The 23,552-nt window shown below is 38.0% G+C and overlaps 1 protein-coding gene across 3 annotated transcripts in view; it reads right to left on the bottom strand.

The window, feature by feature from the left end:
• Positions 1-6,540: 6,540 nt before the first annotated feature.
• MFSD1 (major facilitator superfamily domain containing 1) overlaps positions 6,541-23,552 on the bottom strand; it is a 29,963-nt gene continuing 12,951 nt past the window's right edge. The window contains exons 7-17 of one of the 3 annotated variants that reach the window (XM_032805505.2): positions 22,282-22,384; positions 21,175-21,273; positions 20,041-20,152; positions 19,038-19,094; positions 18,033-18,189; positions 15,424-15,521; positions 14,770-14,882; positions 14,122-14,169; positions 12,746-12,806; positions 8,310-8,421; positions 6,541-8,041 (exon numbers count right to left, since the gene is read on the bottom strand). In XM_032805505.2, the coding sequence (XP_032661396.1) occupies positions 7,982-8,041; positions 8,310-8,421; positions 12,746-12,806; positions 14,122-14,169; positions 14,770-14,882; positions 15,424-15,521; positions 18,033-18,189; positions 19,038-19,094; positions 20,041-20,152; positions 21,175-21,273; positions 22,282-22,384 (1,020 nt within the window). In that variant the 3' untranslated portion in view covers positions 6,541-7,981. The other 2 variants (XM_032805504.2, XM_032805506.2) reach the window with 2 other exon arrangements.

The following is a 23,552-nucleotide window of genomic DNA, read 5'->3' on the forward strand; positions in this document are numbered from 1 at the left end:
GAACTTCCCTTCATGGCAGATTTACTCCAAAGAAGAGAGACTTAAATTGCTAAAGTTATCGCATGAACACCTTTGAGGAGCTGTAAAACACTCACCTGCACTGATGAGAGATACTGTATAACAGCAATTCCCATAATGCTGAGACAAGCTTTGGAAAAGAGGCTAGGAGGGAAGACTAAATATTTTACAAAGGACTAGAAGGCAAGTTGTTAGCATTTCATGTCAAACAGCAGCAGCAGTTGAGAAATAAAACTAAACTGCACCACCTCCCAAAACAAATCCCAGATCTCCACTACTCACTATTCTTTTCCCAATGGAAAGGGAAGCCATGTACACATATGGAGAGGAATGTGTATAGCTGAGAGACTCACATTGAAATCAAGAGGAGGCAGAGCTTCCAGTCATTTGTCACATACCAGTTCATACAATTTTAAAGCTTATTATACACTACATTTCCAAAGCCATTTTCACGAATCCCTGTTGCTGTTTCAGTGAATGTACCTACTACTACAGAGTGAGAATGGCCATCTTTTCAGAGACGATTCTGGCTAATTTAGTAGATTTTCATTATTTAACATTGTAATTTTTTTTTAGTGTTCTTTCATTAGAATGTTGATACACAAGCATTGAGAGATGAAACAAACTATAGGATAGTTAAGCACCAGAATAGGTTATGTAGGGTGGCTGTGGAATCTGTTACCAGAATTTTTAAGGACAGCTCAGATAAACACCGGTCAGGATGATCTAGTTATACTTGGATCCTGCCTCAGCACGTGGAGTGGGGAAGAAAAGTAGGTGACCTCTTGAGGTCCCTTCCAGCCCTACATTACTATAGTTTTGTAAGAACTATTGTCAGCCTTTTAAAAAAAAAAAGCTCCAGCAGCCACTGGAATGCTACTGACTTTCAAAAAAAGTCACACTTAGTTGGATGAATAGGAGAAAGCACAAGAGCTCTAGAGCAGTGGTTCTCAACAAGGGGTATGTGTGCCCCCTGGAGTTATGCAGAGGTTTTCCAAGGGGTATATCAAGTCATTTAGATATTTGCCTAGTTGTTTTTTTTTTTTCCCTTTTTTTACAACAGGCTACATAAAAAGCCTAGTGCCGTCAGTACAAAGTAAAATTTAATAGACAAAATGAGAAAGCAAGCAATTTAGTGTACTGTGATACTTCTGAATTTTTATGTCTGATTTTGTAAATAAAGTAGTTTTTAAGCGAGGTGAAACTTGCTGTACACAGGACAAAGCAAATCAGACTCCTGAAAGGGCTACAGTAGTCTGGAAATGTTGAGACTCACTACTCTGTACAGCACCATGGAACTGATTATATTAGACCAAAAATCTGGCCAATGTCTTGGCCAGAGATTGTTGATCTATTTCCAGTTGGATGTTGTCCCTGAAAAGCAGTTACCCTAAAAAGAGGATTTTGTATATTGAAGTTTCATATAATTGCAAATTAGTGACATACATTGTACGGCAATTAAAGTTTTGTTTCCAAACTCTTCAATGCCCCATTGCAAAGACAACTCTATGCAATAACCAAGTCACCAAAAAAAGCTTGAAGCATGGCTAAAAGTTAGATTGTGAGCTCTCTGGGATAGGGATAAATTGTGTTTTATTCATTTGTACAGTGCCTGGTATGAGGAGACCCTTATAGGGATCCTCAGTGGGAAACAAAACAGTGATAAGTTTGTACAGTGCCCTCAGCCCAACATCCTGTTTGTCCAACACATATGAAAGAGAAACCGAATAGGCATATTGCAGTAAGATTTCATTAGCCAGTAGCCCCCCCAACATACGACATTCCATATATCATAACAGACTTTTCAACCCACAATAGACAGACACAATTAGTAGTTGCATGTTTGACTCTAAACAGCACATCCGTTATGGAACGGAAAGTGTCCCACCAAAACAGAGAACAAGAGTTACGCAAAGCTATCAGTTTGAATTTTTAACATTAGCAGCAGTTTCCCCTCATTTAAATTTAAGTAATTTTTTAAAAAAATAAGACACCTATTCACCTGACAATGTTAAAACAGAATAATACGGCCAGCAGAACTGAAAAAAACATTTAATTGAGCAAGTTACTCAACCAGTCAACGAGTCAGCTACTAAAAATATCTTCTTTCCATATCCTCATCCTCTCTATCAGCACACCAACATTTACCAAAACACCCATCTAATAAACATCTTTTGAAATGTGCTTACTTGAAGAACTCTCTGGGAGGATTGCACGTATTCTTACATTACTCATGGAATTGGAAATGAAGATCAAGGGGTTTCCCATAATTAGGAGACCAACTATGTTAGACTATTAGTGTCTGGATTGAGCTATTGAATAAGAAAACACAAAGATGTTACTATTTCTTTTTCTCCAGCGTTTAGGAACTGAATGACTCAGGATCAGCAATGGGATGAAGCCTTTAATCTCCAGTATGCTTGTTCAAATTGAGCCCAGGTTGGAAGCAACCTGGAGTTACTATCTGACAGCCCTTTAGGGGTTCCAGTGAGTTGGTCTCAGTCCAGTTCCTGGTAGATAGTGTCTTATCAAACAAAATCACCACTCCTGGCATTTTCCATAGAAGCCAATGATTGAAGGGGCCTAGCGGTTGAAATAGCTTCTTACTGCTAGAGGCACACTTCAAGGCTAAAGTACAAAGTTAAGTAAAGAAGTCTTCACTGTTATTCCTATTGTGAGTAGAGGCTTCTAATTCTCAGTGGATGGCAAGCACTTTCACTAGCACTGTCTCTCCAGCAAAACCCCTCACACAGCACTACGCATACTGACCAATGCTTATAGATAACAGCTAGCAGACTCTTCTACAGGAATTCCTCACTTAATGTTCTAGTTATGTTCCTGAAAAATGCAACTTTAAGCGAAACAATGTTACGTGAATCCAATTTCCCCATAAGAATTAGTGTAAATGAGGGGGTTAGGCTCCAGGGAAATTCTTTTCACCAGACAAAAGAGAGAGAGAGAGAGAGAGTGTGTAAGTTTTAAACAATTTAATACTGGTACACAGTGATGAGAATTGTGAAGCTTGGTTGAGGTGGAGGAATCAGAGGGTGGGATATTTCCCAGGGAATGCCTTACTGCTAAATGAACTAGCAATTGACTGAGCCCTCAAGGGTTAATTCTCACAACATGCTACAAGGCAGCAGGAAAGGACGGAGAGCAGAGAAACACACCCAGTGCATGAGAGAAGAAATGGGCATTTCCCCTTTAAGTAGCTGATCCCAGGCTTAAGTACACTGCCTTGTTAATTAAATCAGCTTGCTGAGACTTGAGACCCACAGCCACTGCCTAGAAGCTCCCTCTGTTGGTTGTGTGTCCCCTCTGCTCTATGGAAGATGGGGTAAGCAGGCTGCAGGAGCAGGGGGGAGAGGGAGGGGGAGATACCCTGACATTAGCCCCCCCCCTCTTCCCCCCTCCCCCACACAGCAAGCAGGTACAGGGAACTTAGTGGAGTGGGGCGCTGACAGAGGGGCTGCTGGTCCATCCTGGTTCCAACCACCCACCAGGTAGCCTCAAGGGGCTGCTCTTCCTGCAAGCAGTGGACAAAACAGGTGACTGCCAAACATTAGAAGGAAGCATTTCACAACTTTAAATGAGCACGTTCCCTAATTGATCAGCAACTTAACATTGAAACAGCATTAACCAGGACGACTAAGTGAGGAGTTCTCGTACTTGGAGAGCACTACGAAGTCTGAAACGCTCAAGAAAAATACAAGATACAGGCAGATTAGCCTGCCAGGCTGAAGTTTGATTTCCCAACTTTCCCAGGGAGCCAGCGACTCAATATTATTTGAATGTTTGAAATAGTATACTTCTAAAATATGAAAATGTGTTTAAATAGTGACAGAATATTTGTCTACTCGTATCAAATATTGATTTTTAATATGTTTACATGATACACTATATAAAATATTCAGTGAAGCCTGGGACTGGCCTTTGTCATGCTTTGACACTGTTATACCACCCACTGGAGTGCAGTTTATAGTCGAAGTGGGATTTTGGTTAGTAATATTACCAGTTAGGGAAAAGTTTAGAGATGAGCACTCAGAGAACTAGAACTCAGCAAATCTGAAAATTCCTCCCAACTTGGGACATAAATTTGCTTACAGATCTGTAAAATAGGGGGTAGTATTTCAGACACTTAATTTGTAAATATTAGTAAACTACTTAGAAATCAAATAAGAGGCTATGGCAATATTCTAACCCATATCTAATGATAAAAGCAACTGAGGAAGAAAGGACAACAGAACATCCCGCAGTGGAAAGTAGAGCCCCTTTTATCAAAAAGGAAGGAAGGGTTGCACCTAGAAAAACTAGGTTGGACAGCAGAAGTATGAGCTGTATAATCTGACCTGTCCTAAGGGAAAAAAAAGTAAGAGTGGAGACTTCTATAAACACTTATTAGAAATTGTAGCTCACCAATTATTTTGTTTGAATTAAACTTGCATTATGCAATAGCAACAAAGACTGTTTGGGCAAATAGTAAAGAACATTGTAAAACATGCATTTAGTAAGGCATTTCTTTACCATGTTAGCTCTTCTACACAGCCTTGCACCGACATTATAAACAAGTGTGCTTCTTCACTAACAACTGTTCAAGTGCAGCACTGCAGCTATGAGGGAAGTCCATGTACTAAAAAAGGCCTTAGTACACGAAAAGAATTTCTGTGAACAGTTACGTGCCACCAACATAGCCTTTGCTCTTAAGAGAAAAAAATCTAAAGCAAATATGTATGCAGAGACACAACTGTTTTCATTTATACAGAACCTTTCAGCTCAAGTTCAAACAGGAAGTAATTCTGGAAAGTCCTATGGCCAGTTTATACAGGAGGTTAGACTAGATGATCACAACAGTCTCCCTCCCACAACCTCCCCCCCAAAAAAACAAATCATTCCAAGGAATTTTAAACTACATAGATACAAATACTGCCAAAGTACACCCCAACAGCACTTGCTGACTGTAATGATTCTTCTCAGTGGCAAAGGGCTGAAGCCCATTCATTTGTTGCAGCTGCTGGACTCTGCCCATCTTGAGAGGGGGAAGATGAATGCCCCTTGCCTTTGCTGACAAAGGCATCAAATTGTAGATGGAACAAGATCATATGAAAGGGTTGAAGCACTTGTGCTTCAGCCAGCATGTGAGGATTGTTGTGATAACTGGGCCTACAAAATTAGCCTAATTGTGAATTCAGCTGTAAAAAGAGTGAATGTGAATGAGAGGTCACAACCTATAATACATGCTCACGGCACAAGATGCAAAAAATATGGAAAGAGGGAATTAGTCCAAATGAAAAGGTCTACTGATATAATTTCTACTGCGTTAAGATCATGCCTGGTAAACAAGGAAGTCTTAATTGTTGGGCAAAAATGTGAGTAGTTAGTGACTTCTGCGTAGCTTGCCTTTTTGCAGTCCTCAGAGACTTTGGAGGGAGAAAGCAGGGTACTGCTAAACCAGCTGACTGAAAAATAGGGGAAGGAGTAAGCTTCACCATCGTGGTTGTTACCACCACCCCTACCCCTAGGTCTCCTGGACCTTTCTCCATCCTGATCCTGAGAGAGATCTTGACAACCACCTCCACCAGCTCAATCCTGAACACGAATGTGGATGTCAGACTGGCACACACCACCCACTGTCCTCTTCCTTCCCCAGTTTATTTCTTCCTTCCAATCCCTTTAATAAATTTGGCTTAGCCATCCTAGTCTGCTCTGCAACACTGCTGTAAGCCTTTGACCAGAAGCAAAGCAAAGTGCAATGCCCTAAAGAGAATCACACAGAATGTTGTCAGGTCTCAAAGTGGCTAGTAAGACTGAGTGCTGTGCCTACATTTTTCAGCAGTGAGGTTGCAAGTGAGAGTGATCATCAGAAACAAACTGCATTCATTCTGCTGTTTTCTCTCCCCCTTTTGTACATCTTCTAGGAACTGGGAATTGGATTTTAACAGTTCCAGCCCATCTCAATTGACTTTTTCCACAAAGGATAGTTACTACCATTTAAGAGACTGTCAAACAAGGAGTTCTCTCTCAAAAAAAAACACAAACAAACCACACACCTCTCCAGCTGAAGGAAACAAGAGAAGTGCTTGATTGTACTGTACACATACCCCATGAGGATTAAGGCCTCTGCATACTGATCAGCTCACCCACCATTTAAATACAGCAAATGTTTAAGACCAGAGGGAATTTGGACTGGATGCCAATATTAACATACACTTTTGTACAGATTACCATGTCATTTGTGAAATTATTTCTTGGCCCATGCTCCCCCAGTGCAGTACTGCCATGGATAGCAGCGAGCCATGAGATCCAGGTTTTTTTTGGGGGGGGGGGAGGGGAGAGGAGGGAGGCCAAAAGAAGAATACCTTGTTTCTTTCTTTAGAGGACGAACACAGTTTTATCCTCCTCGACTAACAACTGCATAAGTTTCCTCAAGTTATTCTTTCCTGAAGCCCTCCCTCCACATATGTGCACTGACCACTATACAGCACTGCTTAAAAAACAATGAAGCACTAAACACAGAGAGCCAAGTGGCCCTATCCATTTAGTTTTATTTACTATAAAAGATCAGCATCTATAAGTGTATAAGCAAATCAAATGTACATAATCCATCCATGGATAGTTTATGCTGCATTCTTCCTGAAGGTAACATAGTAAAAAAAACCAAACAAAACAGCTTAGTACTACCATGTGTAAATGCAGTCTTCAACAGTAACACATAAAAGCACCAAGTTTTATACTGATATTCCTGGATAGATTTCATGAGGCCAGACTATGGCAGTTCTACACAATTATAATACTATCTTTGATAAAGTTTGTAGAATACTGAAAGTCACAGTAACTCACTTCAAAATAAAAGTATATTTGCATATACAAAATTCTTAATAGAACCATGAGTTCCAGATATAAATGTCAACATTCCTCAAGTTGTATTAATTTAATAAATCAGAAGTAACTGTTAAGGTAACAAGCTATTAGAAAAAAATACTGGCTTCCCTTTGCAGTTAAGACAAATTTTAAGTAATGAAGGTCAGAGAATAATAATAATTTAGCTCAGATTAAGAGCACACTTTAAAAAACTGAAAATTCAGTCAAAGTTAGTCTACTTTTTTAGTGTTCTACTAGCCACTTAGCAAGAAATATACATGTTGTATGAGATTTCAGGGTCCAGTTCTGCTTACATTGCAGGCATAGGAGTCCACACATCTTTGGGGAAAAGTTCATCCTAAAGCCATTTTTCTCGCTGCAGATAACATTAAAACTAGTAGATACTCTACACTACATTTGTACAAATATTACACTGATTGACGGTTATATATTACAGTTAACAATTTGATAGTTATAAAAACTGTACTGTGTTATTTCCACAGGAAGATAGCTCAGCTTTCATTAACACCATCACCATGTACTAGTGCAACTTTCAAGTCTGGTTTTAATGAATATACGGTGGTTTTTGTTGTTTTGTTGTTGTTTTTTTTAACTAAATAGAACAGCCAAGTTTTTGTAAAAATCTCAATTTGACAGAATGTAAAAAGGCAGTCCTATTTCTACTGTTACATTTTCCACAGTGAAAGAAAGAAACTGAATTATTGCAGGAAGTTAACAAGGTCGTCCAGTATAAAATGTAGTATGACCAGACTAATGCCTACATCAAGAATATGTAGAATGGCTAACAGGCTATTGTTTCCCGAGGCTTTTAAGTTTCAGATTTGGTTTTGTATGGCACATAGAAGTCAAACCTCACCTAATGCTTCAAACCTGAACTAATGTTTCACATTACAACAGGAGCCATATATTGACTACATTTTTTAAGGTAAGGTGGTTGCTGATGACAGCATGTGGATTCAAATATAGAACATGGTGCATTATTCTGCTTTTGTTCTATGTGCAGTTCTTGACTAGGAAGAGCAAGTTTCTGTCTGCATAAACTTCAGAGCACTTCCATCTCTTGACAAACTTGTGCAGAGTGATGCTATTTCAACACACTTTTGTGTGCCAATGCAGGTAAGTAGGAAGCATAATTATTGGGCAGCTGCAAAAAAAGTTTGCAAGAATAATGAATCTTATTGATACCTATTCTTCAGCTTTTCTGTCTCTCAAATTAAAACTATTGATTTATTCTACCCCTTCCGTTTGGTTTTTATTTTTTTTAAATTGTAGGCAAGATTTATTTCTAATAGCAATGGGATAAATTTAGCTCTTTCATAAGAACCAATATACTGCTTATGTGAAGACAGAGATTTTTTTTGTTTTTTTATTGGAATGTCTTCTGTAGGGAAAAACTGCTTTGCTACTAATACCTGAGCTCCTAGTCTGGAAAGATACCTATTCCTTAAACTAAAGTCATTCTTTGGCTGTAATTTGGCCAAGTCATCTTCGTTTTGACGTCTGAGTTTCTCTCGACTTTCTGCTCTGTAAAACAAAATGGATTAAATTAAGAAATGCGCAAACCAGAATCTCTGTTCCTCTGAGTCTGTTAATTTTGCTTCTAGTAACTAACGGTTTACAGGTGTAAAACTGCATGTTAACAAAAACCTAAGACAAACATTCGGCAAGCCACACTAATTTGATATTCAAGAAAAACAGACTAATTTCTGCAATTGTTTTATTTAGCATTTAGAACTTTATTGGAAAGTTACAACATGCTGACTCATTTTTTCAACAAAATTCAGACTATGCCTTTACCAGTTAAACAAGATTTGATCCCTTAAAATATTTTAAGATTATAGCACAAAGAGAAATGACAAAAAAAACCTTACTAAAGAGAGACTGCTCAGCAGTCTTATAGAGTTAATAGTAATCAGGATTTGGTTTTATCACAGATTAAAGATCCAGTATTCGGCCACACAGTACTTGTTAGAGACAGCTCCCCACTCCCACTTAGTTTCAACTTGAGCCCTTTCCATAAAGAGTAAAAAGAAGTCTTGGAAGACTGAACTGTGTTTTACTGCTACATGTGATAGTGTTTTGCATGAAGAATGTGCCAAAAGCCACATTAACAGAGACCTGTTAACAAGTTTTAGAAGGCAATGATCTTTTCAGTACACAAAAAGTACAAGTCAAATAATTGCTTAAAACCATTATTAGACAAAAACTCTGGACATCAACCAAAGTGACACTACTTAAGTGCTGCTCCTGTAAGTGAGATATTTGATCTAGTTTTATTGCAAGAATGTTTGCTTAGGTTGAAAAGGAAACATTTTGCAATTACAGTTCAGTTTAAAATGCTATGACTCAGAGTGTAACTGCTCTGAGAAAGATGAATGTTTGGTAACTATTAAAAATTGTTACAAAAGCATAAGTGTCATCATAAAATAGTTTACTGTAAAATCCTCGGCATGTTAGTATGTTTTCCAATGAACTGTATTGTCCAGTGCTAAGCATCGAGCTCTAAATACACTATAAATTCTTCAAGTTGATAAGTTGCTGATCAAATGCTCCCCACTTCTGGATGATATTTGCTATTCAAATTTCTTTTCTGCAAAAAACATTGTAGTGAGAATTATTGAAAACATGCTACAAGGAACCCTGACATTCAGGGTGCTTTATCAAACGCTGCATACATCTTACATTGACCAGAAAAATTGGCAAGTCAAGTAAAAATACGTATCTGCTTCTGGTGAGACGGAATGGGCTCCACATCCTGACAAGAGCCTTACATAACCTCTTCTTCTGCTCCTTTACCACCCAAAGAAGCTTCACATCTTGGCCACTATCTGTTAGCTCATATACTATATCTTTTGGAACCCAGTTTTTATCAGGTTTCAACAAGTTACATTGCTAAAGTGGGATCCCAGATGTCCTCCTCCCATCTCTGTAGTGCCACCCCACAGGCTGGGAACAGAAATCCAAGCCAAGTTTGCCACATACCAGTATGAAACCACCCCCCACCAGCCACTGTGGGAGAGAGAGTTTTGGTTGGGAGATTTCATTCTGAAGTCACGGGTGTGGAAGATGTTGTAAAATTGTTTTTATATATAGACAATACATACAGAAATCTTCTATCTTTCACTTTACAGAAAAACTAAATTTAGATCTGTAGCCATTGCAGTAAAAAAAAAAAAAAAAAGTGTCTATCTGCAATTCACTACAGACAGATTACATATGCAAGTTCAGCACCTCACATTTTAGCACTTACAATAAATTGTCTTCTGCCTAAACTACAATGCTTTTGTTTGTGTAAGTTAATTTCTTTAACATACATCTAGATACCTAAGCAGCAGCACTGAGAGGGTAAAGGTATTTTACTGTTCACAACAAGAAGTCTATTAAATAAAAAAAATATTCATCTGAATGAAGTCTTCATAATACCTAGCTAACTTCAAATTCTGTTGACTAGTTTATCATGACATTAAAACATTAATTATGTGTTCTGTATTAAACATTGTGATACGTCTTTAAATATTATATAAAAAATATATTACACAAAGATAAATTATCTCAAACCGAAAGAATGGACCTTATAACTTTAACTGTCCTATCCTTTAAGTGTCTGCTTCAAAAATGTGCCTGACCCTAAAGCCAGTTATATCTCCTTCTGTAGTTATCTCCATATTATCTAAACACCTTAGTCATTACTAGATTTTATCCTTGCAACACCCGAGACAAGGAAGTATTAACCACCTCATTTTATAGCTGAGGAATTGAGTAACTTGTTCAAAATTACATAGGAAGTCTGGTTGAGCCAGGAATTTAACTCCAAGAGATTTTAGTCTTATGTCCTTCTAAACAGGACACTAGACTAAGTTTTTAGGAAAAACCTATCTAAAAAGCAGTCAGCTTGTTTTTGCTTGGGTTTTTTTGGTGTCTACAAGTGGGTTGTATTTTCCAGCCATGCCGGATTTCTACATTTGTACTATTAAACCCTAAACAAGTTTATGTTATATATCAAAGTTCAACTTCACTGCAGTGTTGTTAATGCCCTTTTGGTCACACATTACTAAGTCCTAGTCTACACCAGGAGATTAGGTCAGTATAACTACATTGCTCCAGCATGTGAAAATCCACACCCAAGAGACACAGGTAAGCCTGTGGTGTAGACAGTGCTAGGTCAATGGGAGACTTCTCCTGTCGACCTAGCTACTGCCTCTTGGGGAGCTGAAGTACCTACATCAACAGGAGACACTCTCCCATCGGCATCGGTAGTGTCTTCACTGAAGCATTACCATAGCTACAGCTGCACCGCAGCAGCAGTGCCGTTTGTGTGTTGACATACCTTCAGTTGAAATCCTTAAGTTAGGGAAGTTACCTTCCCTGAAACTCAGATGTCAGTGACAGTAAAAATAAACTTGAAATAAATCCTGTGTCTTGACAAGAGGCAATTATGCCCACTTTTTTGTCTAATAACTAAGAGGAGACTTGTCAATGTCCATTGCACTAGATAAGAATGGATACGAATTATAGTAGTGTTTTGACAGCTTCCCATTCACAACTAAAAGCCAAGATTTTCAGAAATAGGACCCTTAAACTCAACTCTTCAGTAACCTGAAGGGCAGTGGAGGCTGTGAGCGCTCGGCACTCTTTACATTATTAGGCTTCTAAAGCCTATTTATGGGCCTGTTTCTATATATGGCTTTAGAAGTCTAACTTTAGGATCCTATTTTGAAAAAAATCAGAGTCTTAATTTGTCTTGCTTCTGATATTAAACCCAGATAATCTTACTTGACTCATAAGTGGCCCCAGATATACTCTGCTCTATATTTTACTTCTGCAATGGCAATTAAGAGGTATGCCATTACCCAAAAGCATGACTAAAGAATGACAACATGCTACTTGTCTTTTCTTGACTAGTCACACCTACATAAAAAGGTCACCAGCAAGCAGTTTTAGTTCAGAAGTAGGAAGCGCTAGTCTTTTTTTTTTTTTTTTTTTTTTTAAATATACTTGGGCTTGTCTACACTCATTTCAGTGGAAACATGATCTATGACAATGGTAAGGATTCTCCTGTTGGCATAGGTGCTCCAGCTCCCCAACAGGCAGTAGCTAAGTCAGCAGGAGTATTCTCTGGGGCTTAAGCCAGTTTATCTGAGTCACACAGGGTGATGTTTTCTTTCACCTCCTTGAATGATGTACTTATACAAACAATTATTTCCTAGTGCAGGCCAGGCCTTAGAACTTTCATTCAGCTGGAAGAAACTCTATTTTCTTCTTTAATATAAGGTATGTTTTCAAGAGTTAGGACCAGCAAGATATGATGCCTGGGGAGTGGACATAAGCCAGCTTTTGCTTTACTCAATAACAGGAGGCAGGAGCATGTAATTCAGTGATGGAGAAAGCCACGATTCACAAAGCGGACTAAATTTTGACAGGAGTTGGTCCAATAAAAGATAGATATCGCCACCCCGTCTCTCAAATAGACAATTGCAAATAGTTGTGTATTTTAAAAAGGAGAACGTCAACACTCACTACAGTGCAAACTTTGGGCACCCAACTTTAGATACTGGTAGACGGCCTCTTTTTCATAGTTGCTGAGCATCTTCAACTCCAGTTGGCTTCAACTTTTTGCAGAATGAAGTTGTGAAGAGTATTCCTACTCTAGTAAAAACTTCTTGCCTCATTAATTCCTGAGAGTTCCATTTTAGACTTTTGGCATAGTCTCCCCTTAACCACACCTTTGTAGTCAATTTATTTTGCAATATACTATATGCATGTTTAAAAAAAAAAATAAATAAAAAAAAAGATTTCCAAGTTAATAAAGCTTTTAAAAGGACATCAATTCTCAGCTTTATATACTTACTCAGCTGCAGTTAGCTTTTGAAGTTTTTCCCTTTTCTTTGCAGACCAGTTAAGATCACCTCCTACAAACAGAAGTTATATTGAGTTAGGAACTTCTGAAATATTTGTATTTGTATGGTATACTCCACTAGAAACATCTCTATAACCTGAGAAAATGAAAGTCAATATACATAGGGGGGTGGGGGGAAATCAGTAATATTGAGACACCTTGGGATAAGACAATACAGCAAATTGACAGAAGACTACAATTCGATATGGCAGCTAAAAGTAAATGCACTTCTAGGCTGCATAAACAAATAGACATGTCACAGAGCAAGGACATAATAGCTATGGATCTAGAATCTATTAGAGTGAAATCAGTCATAAGTAACAAGTTGAGTTCAGAGAAGATGACTGATAAGTGCTAGAAGAAATTAAAGATTTTTAGAAAGTTAACTATTTAGCTATCACCTCATCTAAGCTATAATATGGTAGGAACAAAAATTTAAAGAGATCACCACCCAAAAAGGAGAGGAATTTAGGATGAGAGGGCTAGGATTAACAGCATGTAGTAAAGAAAAAAGTTTCAGGCTGAACATCAGGAACAGTTTCCTTGAGTGAAAAATGTTTTAAACCAAGGAAAGTGGTGGAAGCCGTACACAGCTCCGGGCATTTACACATAGACAGGATAAAATGCCAGCATGTCCTTGATAGAAACAATATTAGCAGCAAAATGGACTGAATCCAGCAGCTTTTCTCCGGCTCTATCGTTATCCAACCCCAATGTTGGAAATACAATTAGACGTGCAATAACAGTCAAGGAGGAACTAAGATAATTTGCTTTCTGAAGAGCCAATGCAATTTTTACATATGCGAACACACCACACTTCAGTTACTATGAGGTCTACAAAAGCAATCTGAAAATTTTTCCAAAGAGGGATAGGAAAATGGTCACAGCCTTACTCAAAGCCTAGTATAAATGACCAAATCAGATATCCATGTGCAGCTGTACTGTATTCCTTTAATAAGGTTGATCTAACTATATTAAGTACCAGGTGTGTTGAAACTAGTGCTCAAGTTAGTTCAAAGGATAGGTTCTGAATCCCCTGCTTACCCTGACTATTGGGAGCATTCAGCATATTGAGAAGGTTGAGGGAATTTTGATGGTAATCGGCAAAGAAAAAAAAAAAAAAAAACTTTTATACTGAGGTGATTTTAAAAAGGTCTCCATTACCCTCCATTAATAATCTATGAAGAGTCGAGCCAGAACAGCTTCTGTTACCCTGTGTAATTAATACTAGTTATAGAGGAAACATTTAGATCATTGTTGTAACTAAAATTACTGACTCAAACAGAACAGAGAAAATATGTAAAGAGATAATATAAACATGCACTTACCAGTGAGGTGATTCACAAAATACAGCATGACTACAGCTATCAGTGACACTAGAAAAGCAGAAGAGAGTTATAGTCAGCAAGGTTACTGTGACGGGAGGAAAACCAAACTCTTCCCCTAAAATGCAATTAAGTAACAGTCAAATCTTTTAGACAGCAGTGTTGACAGACATTAGAATTTAAAAATCAGCTACGTGAGTTAGGAGCACGTCTTAGTGACTTATGCTCTTAACTCACTTAGCCACTTCAAAAATGCCAACTAGAGTGTTTAAAGCAAGATCAGGAAAATGGTCACTTAACATGGGGGGGCGGGGGGGGAACATCTTTCCCTGAAGATACCTTTTTAGCATTAGTGTGTTTCAGTGTTACCTAAAAAGGTTCTGACTATACTTAATATCCATCTGATCTCATTTTCCCCCCTCAAAAATTTCTTCAGTACCCAGTATAAAGTCCCTTGAGGGTAAATGATCAATACTCCAGTGAGAATTAATTACTTTCATCAGCTTATAAAACAAAGCACCCAGTTATCAATCTACACAAAAAAAAAGTATTCGCTCACATGGCTAAACACACATTGAGCATTAAGAAAAAAAATGTCATGTGAGCTCCCCAACATTCAGGGGCCATAAGTTCCCATAATAATGTACTTACAGCAAATACAAGCACTGAAGAAGACTTCTAGAAACAGATACCCTCGAGAATCCAGTATCGTACCAGCTGCTATGGCAATAATTGCCAGACCCAGATTTTGGATAGACTGCATACTAAAACACAGGGCAAAACAATCTTGTTATCCACATTACATTGGGAATTTAATTATTTTTAAAGAAGCCAACATGCTTAAAGTACAAAGCGTACCTAGAATTTTCTTATTTGCATTTATAAGTACAACTACAAGAAAGACTCTGTACACCGGCACAAGCATCATGGCATAGAGAGGCAGATATGCAACAAGTACATTCTCAGATTGTACAAACTGCACCCACAAATCTGAGGGTAGAATCAAGTTCTACATTTGTGACCTGTTAATTTTGCCAGTAATCCTTTAAATGTGAACAGCAAAAGCTATTTTGGTCACAATTTCAGAAGAATGAAAATGTATTAGATTTGTTTGATATCAAAACAAGTATATCTTGAAGAATTTGAGGACTGTTCCTAGCCTGAGTAATATTATAAAATATTTTCATTGCAATGAAACTATTAGCAGCCACTCTGGAATAAGCTACTCAAAATTTAAATAGTGGTTCTGTATTTGGAAGTACCCACTGTAGACTGCCCCTAGGAGACAAATATATGAATACTTACAATCCATAAGCAGTTCCCAGCTGATGTTCTGGAACAACAAAAGCCACCATTGGCCACAAAGCACAGGCAAGCAGTGAATAGGCTACTCCTAACATACACTGTTGGAAACAAGATTATATTATATGTATGTTGGTGTTGAAGTACAAAAATATAGTACTTGGTATAGAATTTTAATAAAACAAATGACATTTCTGTCAACAGTTTCCTCAACGGAAGTGTCAGACTCAAAGATATGAGCATAAGCCAAGAAGTGTTTTGGCAACAAGTTTCTGGGAGAGCTTTGCAGAAGCAGAACCAGCCAATTAGGAAAAAAAAAAGTTTAATTATGTGAGTATAAAATACACAGAAAAGCCAATTAATTAAAAAAACCAAGCTGAGTGGTTAAATTGTACCAGGTATGATTAGGAATAACCTGGTACCATTGTAAGGATCTTCAACAACTCATGGTGGAAGCTCTGAATTGAGGAATTAAATATTAAAAAAACCCATGGGTTTCTGAACAGTATAATCAAGCACCAATGAAACCTTTACACCAATCACGACATGCACCATGTTTTACAGGAACCTTTTAGACTATCTTCACACCAATAAGAAAAGAATTACGAACTCTTCTCTCTCCTACCTCTTGGAAAGGCAGGTGCCTTAGTAAAAGTCCACGTACAGGCCTTCAGAGGAGTGAACGTTTTAATTATATCCAAGTTAGATGAAACAGGTATGTGCTGAAAAGCTGTCAGACCTTAAAATAGTAATGCTATCAAAACAAGTATTGTGTCACACTGGAAAGCAGAAAAACGCACTGCTAGCCCTGATGGGTCATTAGGATCTTCAGTCATTGCTTTAGGACTGACTTTTTTGAGCCTCAACCAGTATGTCTTTGGAAGGTGGTATGGACAGAAGGTGGGGGTTTTCTAAGTCTCTTCAAACACACAGGCCCAAGTCAATAAAATGGGTGCATTAAGGTGTCTAGGCATTTCAGGTGTTTGGACACAACTGCCAGAACAGAAAACAGCTGATCACAGAACTAGAAGAAACCTTGAGAGGTCATCTAGTCCAGTCCCCTGCACTTGTGGCAGGACTAATTATTTGGACCATTCCTGACAGGTGTTTCTCTAACCTGCTCTTAAAAATCTCCAATGATGGAGATTCCACAACCTCCCTATACAATTTATTCCAGTGCTTAATCACTCTGACAGTTAGGAATATTTTCCTAATGTCTAACCTAAACCTCCCTTGCTGCAGTTTAAGCCCACTGCTTCTTGTCCTATCCTCAGAGGTTAAGAAAAACAATTTTTCGTCCTTCTCATAATCTATTACATACTTGAAAATTGTTATGTCCCCTCTCGGCCTTCTCTTTTCCAGACTAAACAAACCCAGTTTTTTCAATCTTCCCTCATAGACCATGTTCTCTGGACCTTTAATCATTTCTGTTGCTCTTCTCTGGACTCTCTCCAATTTGTCCACATCCTTCCTGAAATGTGGCACCCAGAATTGGACACAATACTTCAGTTGAGGCCTAATCAGCATGGAGTACAGTGGAAGAATTACTTCGTGTCTTGCCTACAACTCTCCTGCCAATACATCCCAGAATGATGTTCACTTTTTTTGCAATAGCATTACATCCAGCCCAGTATCTCATTTAGCAGTGGCCAATACCAGAGGAAAATGCACGTATGTTCTGCGGAAAGCCTCAGACCCTGGGACCTTTTTCCTATAGCCGCCAACTCCATACAGGTAGGAGGAGGCTGCTGCAGAACTGCAGTCTTACAACCCACCCTCTGCCCCCTACCAGATTCCAAAGAAGCATAGGAATTACCCTAATGGATCAGACCTGAAATAACAGTTCTAAAATGACCTACCTATGGGGAACTGTCCTGCTAACCTCCCTCACTCCCAGTGGTTGGCTTGTATCCTGAAGCATAAAGGCTTATAATCTTTATAAAAGTTTGCTGAGCTAATGTAACTGGGGTGCTCATTAGCCAGAAGTGTCTAATCTGGTGTCTAATCTTACTAAACTATCTATGTCTACACTACCGCGGGAATCGACACTAGCGGGTCTAGTTAAGACTCGCTAAATTGACAGCAGATTGCTCTCCAGTTCTCCACCGGAGTGAGATAAGTAAGGTAAGTCAATGGGAGAGAGTCTCCCATCAATCCAGGGTGATCAAGACACCGCAATAAGTGGACCTAAACTAAGTTGACTCCAGCTAAGTTATTCATGTAGCTAAAGTAGCATAACTTAGGTTGACTGGTTAGAACACAGGAATGATTTAGGAGCAATGGATTCTGTTTCTGACACTAACAGTCACTTGTATGATGTAGCGTAGACAGCCATAACTTCAGGCAAATAATCATGTTATGTAAAATATTCCCTAACTTCACTTTTAATTTCTGTTTCATGTAGTGTTCCCTTGTTCTTGTATTCAAAAAGACTAAATAGCAGTGCTCAATGCCATTCATTATCCTCTGTCTCATATCTCCATGGGGGTGGACTAGTGGGCACAGTGCCAGCAACATGGTCAAAAAAGCATGAAAAATACAATTTATCATATGGCTATTAAATAAGATCACATATGTATACAATTAAAGTCATTGTTACTAGCAAGAATTACCATAGCAATCCAAGGGTTCCAGAAAGTGAAGGCCAACATAATGTGAGAAGCAAGGGTTGCCACTACAGCACACATAACCCAGATAATATTTCTTCCAAGTTTATCCACCAGGAATCCAAAGACAGGGGACATGGGTGCTGATATGATATATACAATGCTACAAAGAAGTGATAAAGGTAGTTTGAAAACACATTTATTCTACATTTTAAACCACAAGGCAACTTCTGTCTTTTCATCATGAAGCATCACTATCTACAACACCAAATTCTCTCTTCACTGTGGAGCCCCACGCTTGAGTTGTTCTGGGATGCTTGAGTGCATAACAAATACATTCCCCCTCCAAAAATAAATATCAAAGCAGCATAATTACTGTCTGGTAGTTGGGAGACGGGAGCAAATTTAACGTTCGCCACCTTGATAATTCACAGGTCAGCCTCAAGAGAAGAAAATCTAGCCCACTTGTATTGCAGAAAGGTGATTAGCCATTTGTAGGAGTCAGAAGGGCATCATCCCAGAGACCAAGATGTCTAGGTAGCCAGCAGTCTGGTCCATTGGTTAGAACACAGGAATGATTTAGGAGCAATGGATTCTGTTTCTGGCACTAACAGTCACTTGTATGATGTTGAGCAACTCATTCACCCTCTGTTTCCTCAGTCTACCCAGATTTGTTATTATACTTTAGTTAGTTGATTGTTGAGTACTATATAGCTACAAAGCATAATTAGCCTACCTTAAGCTCTATTCAGGAAAGGAGAGCTTCTCAGTCCATGGCTCCTTGTCAAACAATCATTTCCTTCATTCATTTTTATAGTTTGGACTTCCCACAAGGGAGAGACTGATGCTCCTTGATAGAAGAGCCTACCCATGCTCCCAGGAATGCATTAGCCATACAGCACAACACAAATATGTCTGAAGACAAGATTTTTGACAGAGACTCTACTCTCTCCCTAGACTAACATGTGATTGACATACAAAGCCTTTAATCAAATAAATTTGTAGGAATACCTGTTAATTGCACTTGCTTCTTGAGAAGAAAATTTGAATTTCTCAATGAAGAAAACCCTAAAGGAAAATCCATAGAGGAGTTTTAGAATATTTATCCACTTAAAATGTTACAATTTTAGCTTAAATTTGAAAGTGAAAATAGGAAAAAAATTCAGATTTACTATTTTTTTTTTTTAAAACAGTTTGACGAAAACATAAGAATGCATGTTACAGAAAATGAAATCTTCCGGAGAACATAGATACTGAATACAGAATTTCATAAGGTATTTAGGAGATGGATTTCTATACAGTAGAAGGTTCTAAAAATGGTTCTCTTCTACATCAGAAGAAATAGTCCTCAAAAGCATAACTCACTGATGGCTAACCTAGTGATAGGACAGCAAGGACCAAGCCACTGTATTAGACCGGTCAAAGCAAGACCTTTTGGACAGGATGCATAAGCAAAATGGAAAAGCCGAACAACTATCTTAGCTTGGAGAAGTCTGATGGTCAGTGATGCTAAGTCAAATCTCCACTTAACATGACAGTGGAGAACACTGAATGGCAGCCTTCCTTCCATGGCTCTTGCTGCATTAAGTTTTAAGTAACCCAATTCCAGTTTTAGGTAACAAATGTAACATGCATTATGGCAATTCAACCAATGCTAAAACCTAAAAAGTGTATTTTTTTAGAAAATGCAAAAGATAAAAAAATCCACATCACAACTCTCAAATGGTAAGAGATGGCACAAGCAATGTCACTGAAGAAACATCAAAAGCAGACTAACAGGCAGAACTGCTACAAAAACATTTCCTAATGATTTCTTGAAAAATAGAACAGTAATAATTTTGTTTTATATATATATATATATCTTTAAAAATTTACATTGTCTCTACAAGTAGTTCTGTCCATTAACTTTGTGCCAAACTGGTATGGTATGTTAGGAAGTGGTGTTTCTGATGCAGTTTTTGTTTATATTTCATTTAAAAAGGGGAGGACAGAGGAAGAAAAGAGAGACACTTACTTCCCAAGTCCAATGAAAGGAAACACAGCCGCATAATAACAAACACAGATTATAAATATGAGCCACAAGGACAATGAGAAGTCTTTCACGTCAGTTAATTTAATCACTTCACCTTCAGAAAGAAAGACAGATATTGGGATCAATGCAAGTTATCTATAGGCAAGTTTAATATTTTTAAAGCTGAATAAAACTAAATAATGCATTGTAGAACTGAGCATTCATGTAGTTAGATATTTTATGATAAATATAATCTCACTATATAATAAATTACGCAAGAGGGAACTAATGACAAGTTTAAACTAGCATTTCATTGATCCTGTTTTAACACTACAGAACTGCCAAAACTGAAGACCAAAGTCCAAAGTATTCCATGGCAAGCTGGACTTCAATTCTGCAGCACGGTCCCTAGAGTCAGAGACAGTCTGGTGCAGCAGACTGGAACATCTGCAACGACTTCTTTATTTAAATAGAAGTTGTCAATTGAAAAGTGAAATTTTGCTGCAACCCTGAACTATGGAGAAGTGATTAAATGTGGGGAGACAGCAGAGCAAATTATTTCCAATATAGCTCAGATTTTTGTATATACAACACATCACTACAGATTGTTGGGGGAAGATGTATACTTTGTAACCTGTGTAAAAGAAAGTTGGACTCTTTATACCTAGAGAACACAGGAGGCTTCTGAGGTTGCAGGACACATTAGCTGGATGTTTCTATTAATAATAAGCAGTTATTAAACAGCTACAGCTTACATTAATATGGTCTTGATTTCAGCATTAGCCCTGACAGGGTAAAACATGGGGCATGAACTGTCCTTTCTGTAGGCTCTAGAAGAGGACATTACATCCAGTTTTCACTCATTTTCAATCATGACAGCCAGAAGCAGTGTTTGTTTTTTAATTAAATCAAGGATTTTGCAGCAAGGAGAAGAAGATGAGAGGTGGTAAAAATCAAAGCAACAGGAACCTGATACGACTAATGGACGACACCCTTTAAACTTAAGTTCTAGTTATTTTGTTCTAGAGTGAAAGATATGAATCCAGGTTATATACACACACACTTCTAAGTAACTGATCTAGTACTATATATGAACATACTATGCAAATTGAGCGTTAATGATTTTTAATCACTTACCAGTTTTTCCTTGCTCTTTACAAAGGATTTTTCCTGCTCTCTTGTCCAGATAAGCAAGAATTAGTGCACAGATTAGTGAAAAGATACATGTTACACCACCTGGGAGAAGAGAGGGAGTTCACTGTACAGTAGTAACTCCAGAAAGACTTAGTTCATGTATGTTTTATCATACATCTCTAAACAGAACAGACCAGTCTGACAATTGCAGAGCTTACTATGATCAACACCAGTTGCTAGCATTATAAAACTAAGTAGCAGACTAATTCAAAGTCTGAAGAATGTAAAGATATTTCATCTTACTAAACACTACCTTATACAGACACCACCTCAAAATCTTTTACCTTATATTTCAAAAAAAATGTTGCAAGTACAATTGTGCCTGTATTTGATTACAGATAAGTGCAGTTATCTAGAAATATAGTTACCTGACTACACACACAAAATAGCAGTTACAGGATAGTGAGTGCAATGTGTGAGCAATTCTGCACCAGAAGTTAGTTGTACTTTGAATATCAGAAGCAAAACTCAAGCCCAAACGTAAGCAGAAGCAATGTCTTAATACCCATGGTTTGGTTTTGTTGGGGAAAAAAGGGAACAAAGACCTCACCAAGTGGAAATTTTCTCTTCAGAGTACAGATGAATACACATGTACAAGAACTTTGACATGCTGCCTTTCTGAGGGACAAGGGATGCACATAGTTCATGGGTAGATTTTTTTTTTTTAATCTTCCATTGATTTCCAAGCATATGCAAGACATGAAGGCCACTATACATCCCCAGAATGAAGACCAAGTTTGGTTTCATGATAACACCACTGTCAATCAAATGTGATAACTACCCAGATGTTAACTTTGCTAAAAAAGTCTTAACTTATTGCTGGCCATGAAGACTTGCCTTGCCAGTTTACTACTACTCTCAGACTGATCTATAGCTTCTTTTCAACACTATCAAGCAAATTTTCAACTGAAGAACTTATAACTCCTCACTATTTTGCTTTTTCTAGTTCAGGCATATTCTTTAAAATGTTCAGTGTACATTGTTTATGTCACGTAGCATCCAGGATTTTCATACATGTTATTGATGACTTAAAAAAATAAATTTACTAACCTATCATAAGTGTAAATCCAAGTGTACTATGACCTGTAGACCCCAGCAAATCTTGAACTCTGGAGTATATCCATCCCATGATATTCATATTCACAGTGCTCCCCTAGACAGAAAGGACAGTCATGAAGAATATTGCAGTTTACAAGTCTATTATAGTTTTAAAAGGATCAGCTGAGGTGAACAGTCTAAGTTTCACCAATTTCCCAATAAATATCAGTGTCTAAGAAAAGCCATCTAAAAAAGAATGGATCTACAAAATGAGCTTGATTTATGTATCCCAGGGTATAAAATTAAAATTGCACTACTACAAGAATTGAATATGTTCAAGATTACAAAGATAAGAATCCAGTCACATACAAAGTTTCAGAAGAAACCCCTCCTAGATGTTCCTGGACTAGCAGCAATACTACCAGGAAGTCTACATTATATACTGCAACAGCTTATGTGTTATATGTGTGATTTGTTTAACTCATATTTTAAACCAAGTAGACTTCAGGAGGACATGTCTAACCAGAGCAGAAGATAGTCCTCCCAGAAGAAGGGATATTCCAATGATATGTTAAGGGAAGGCTGGAAAAGGAAAAAGCAAAAAAGAATTTTTTGCCAGAAGCTGGGAATGGGCAACAGGGGATTGATCAGTTGGGGGATTACCTGTTCCGTTCATTCCCTCTGGGGAACCTGGCATTGGCCACTGTCAGAAGACAAGATATTGGACTAGATGGACCTTTGGTCTGACCTAGTATGGCCATTCCTATGTTCTTAATACAGTCAATTCTTATTTCCTAGCCCAAGAAGAATGAACAGCAGGCCCATCGTTGGATAGCAGGTCAGATACATTTATATAAAGTCCATAAAATACTATTTTAATACTTCCATACTGAACAGCCATGTTGTAGGGTAAGCACAATTAGAAACTGAGGTCCCAAATCAATTGATGTATACTGCAAATTAAAAGGCAAAAAAAAAAAAAAAAAAGCAAGCAAAATTCAGCCAAGTTGACACATATTGTGTACACTGCATCAGTAAAGTCTGTTGTACATTTTAAAAATTCACCCTTGAAGAAGGCAGACATTACTGCCATTCCTGTCCTGCCTTTGTATGCAGTATTAGTTTTCACCAGGGCCTCTTCGGAAGTTTGACAGTTAACACCTCAAGGAACTGCTGTGTCCCGGTGGTTGCATGATGCAAACTGTAATGCACAACATCCATGCTGGAGTTTAAAATGGTCTCTTATGAAATTCTTCGTAAATGGAGTTTTGGTAATTTTCCAC

The sequence above is a fragment of the Chelonoidis abingdonii genome, chromosome 8 (assembly GCF_003597395.2).
Source record: "Chelonoidis abingdonii isolate Lonesome George chromosome 8, CheloAbing_2.0, whole genome shotgun sequence".
Taxonomy (NCBI): Eukaryota; Metazoa; Chordata; order Testudines; family Testudinidae; genus Chelonoidis; species Chelonoidis abingdonii.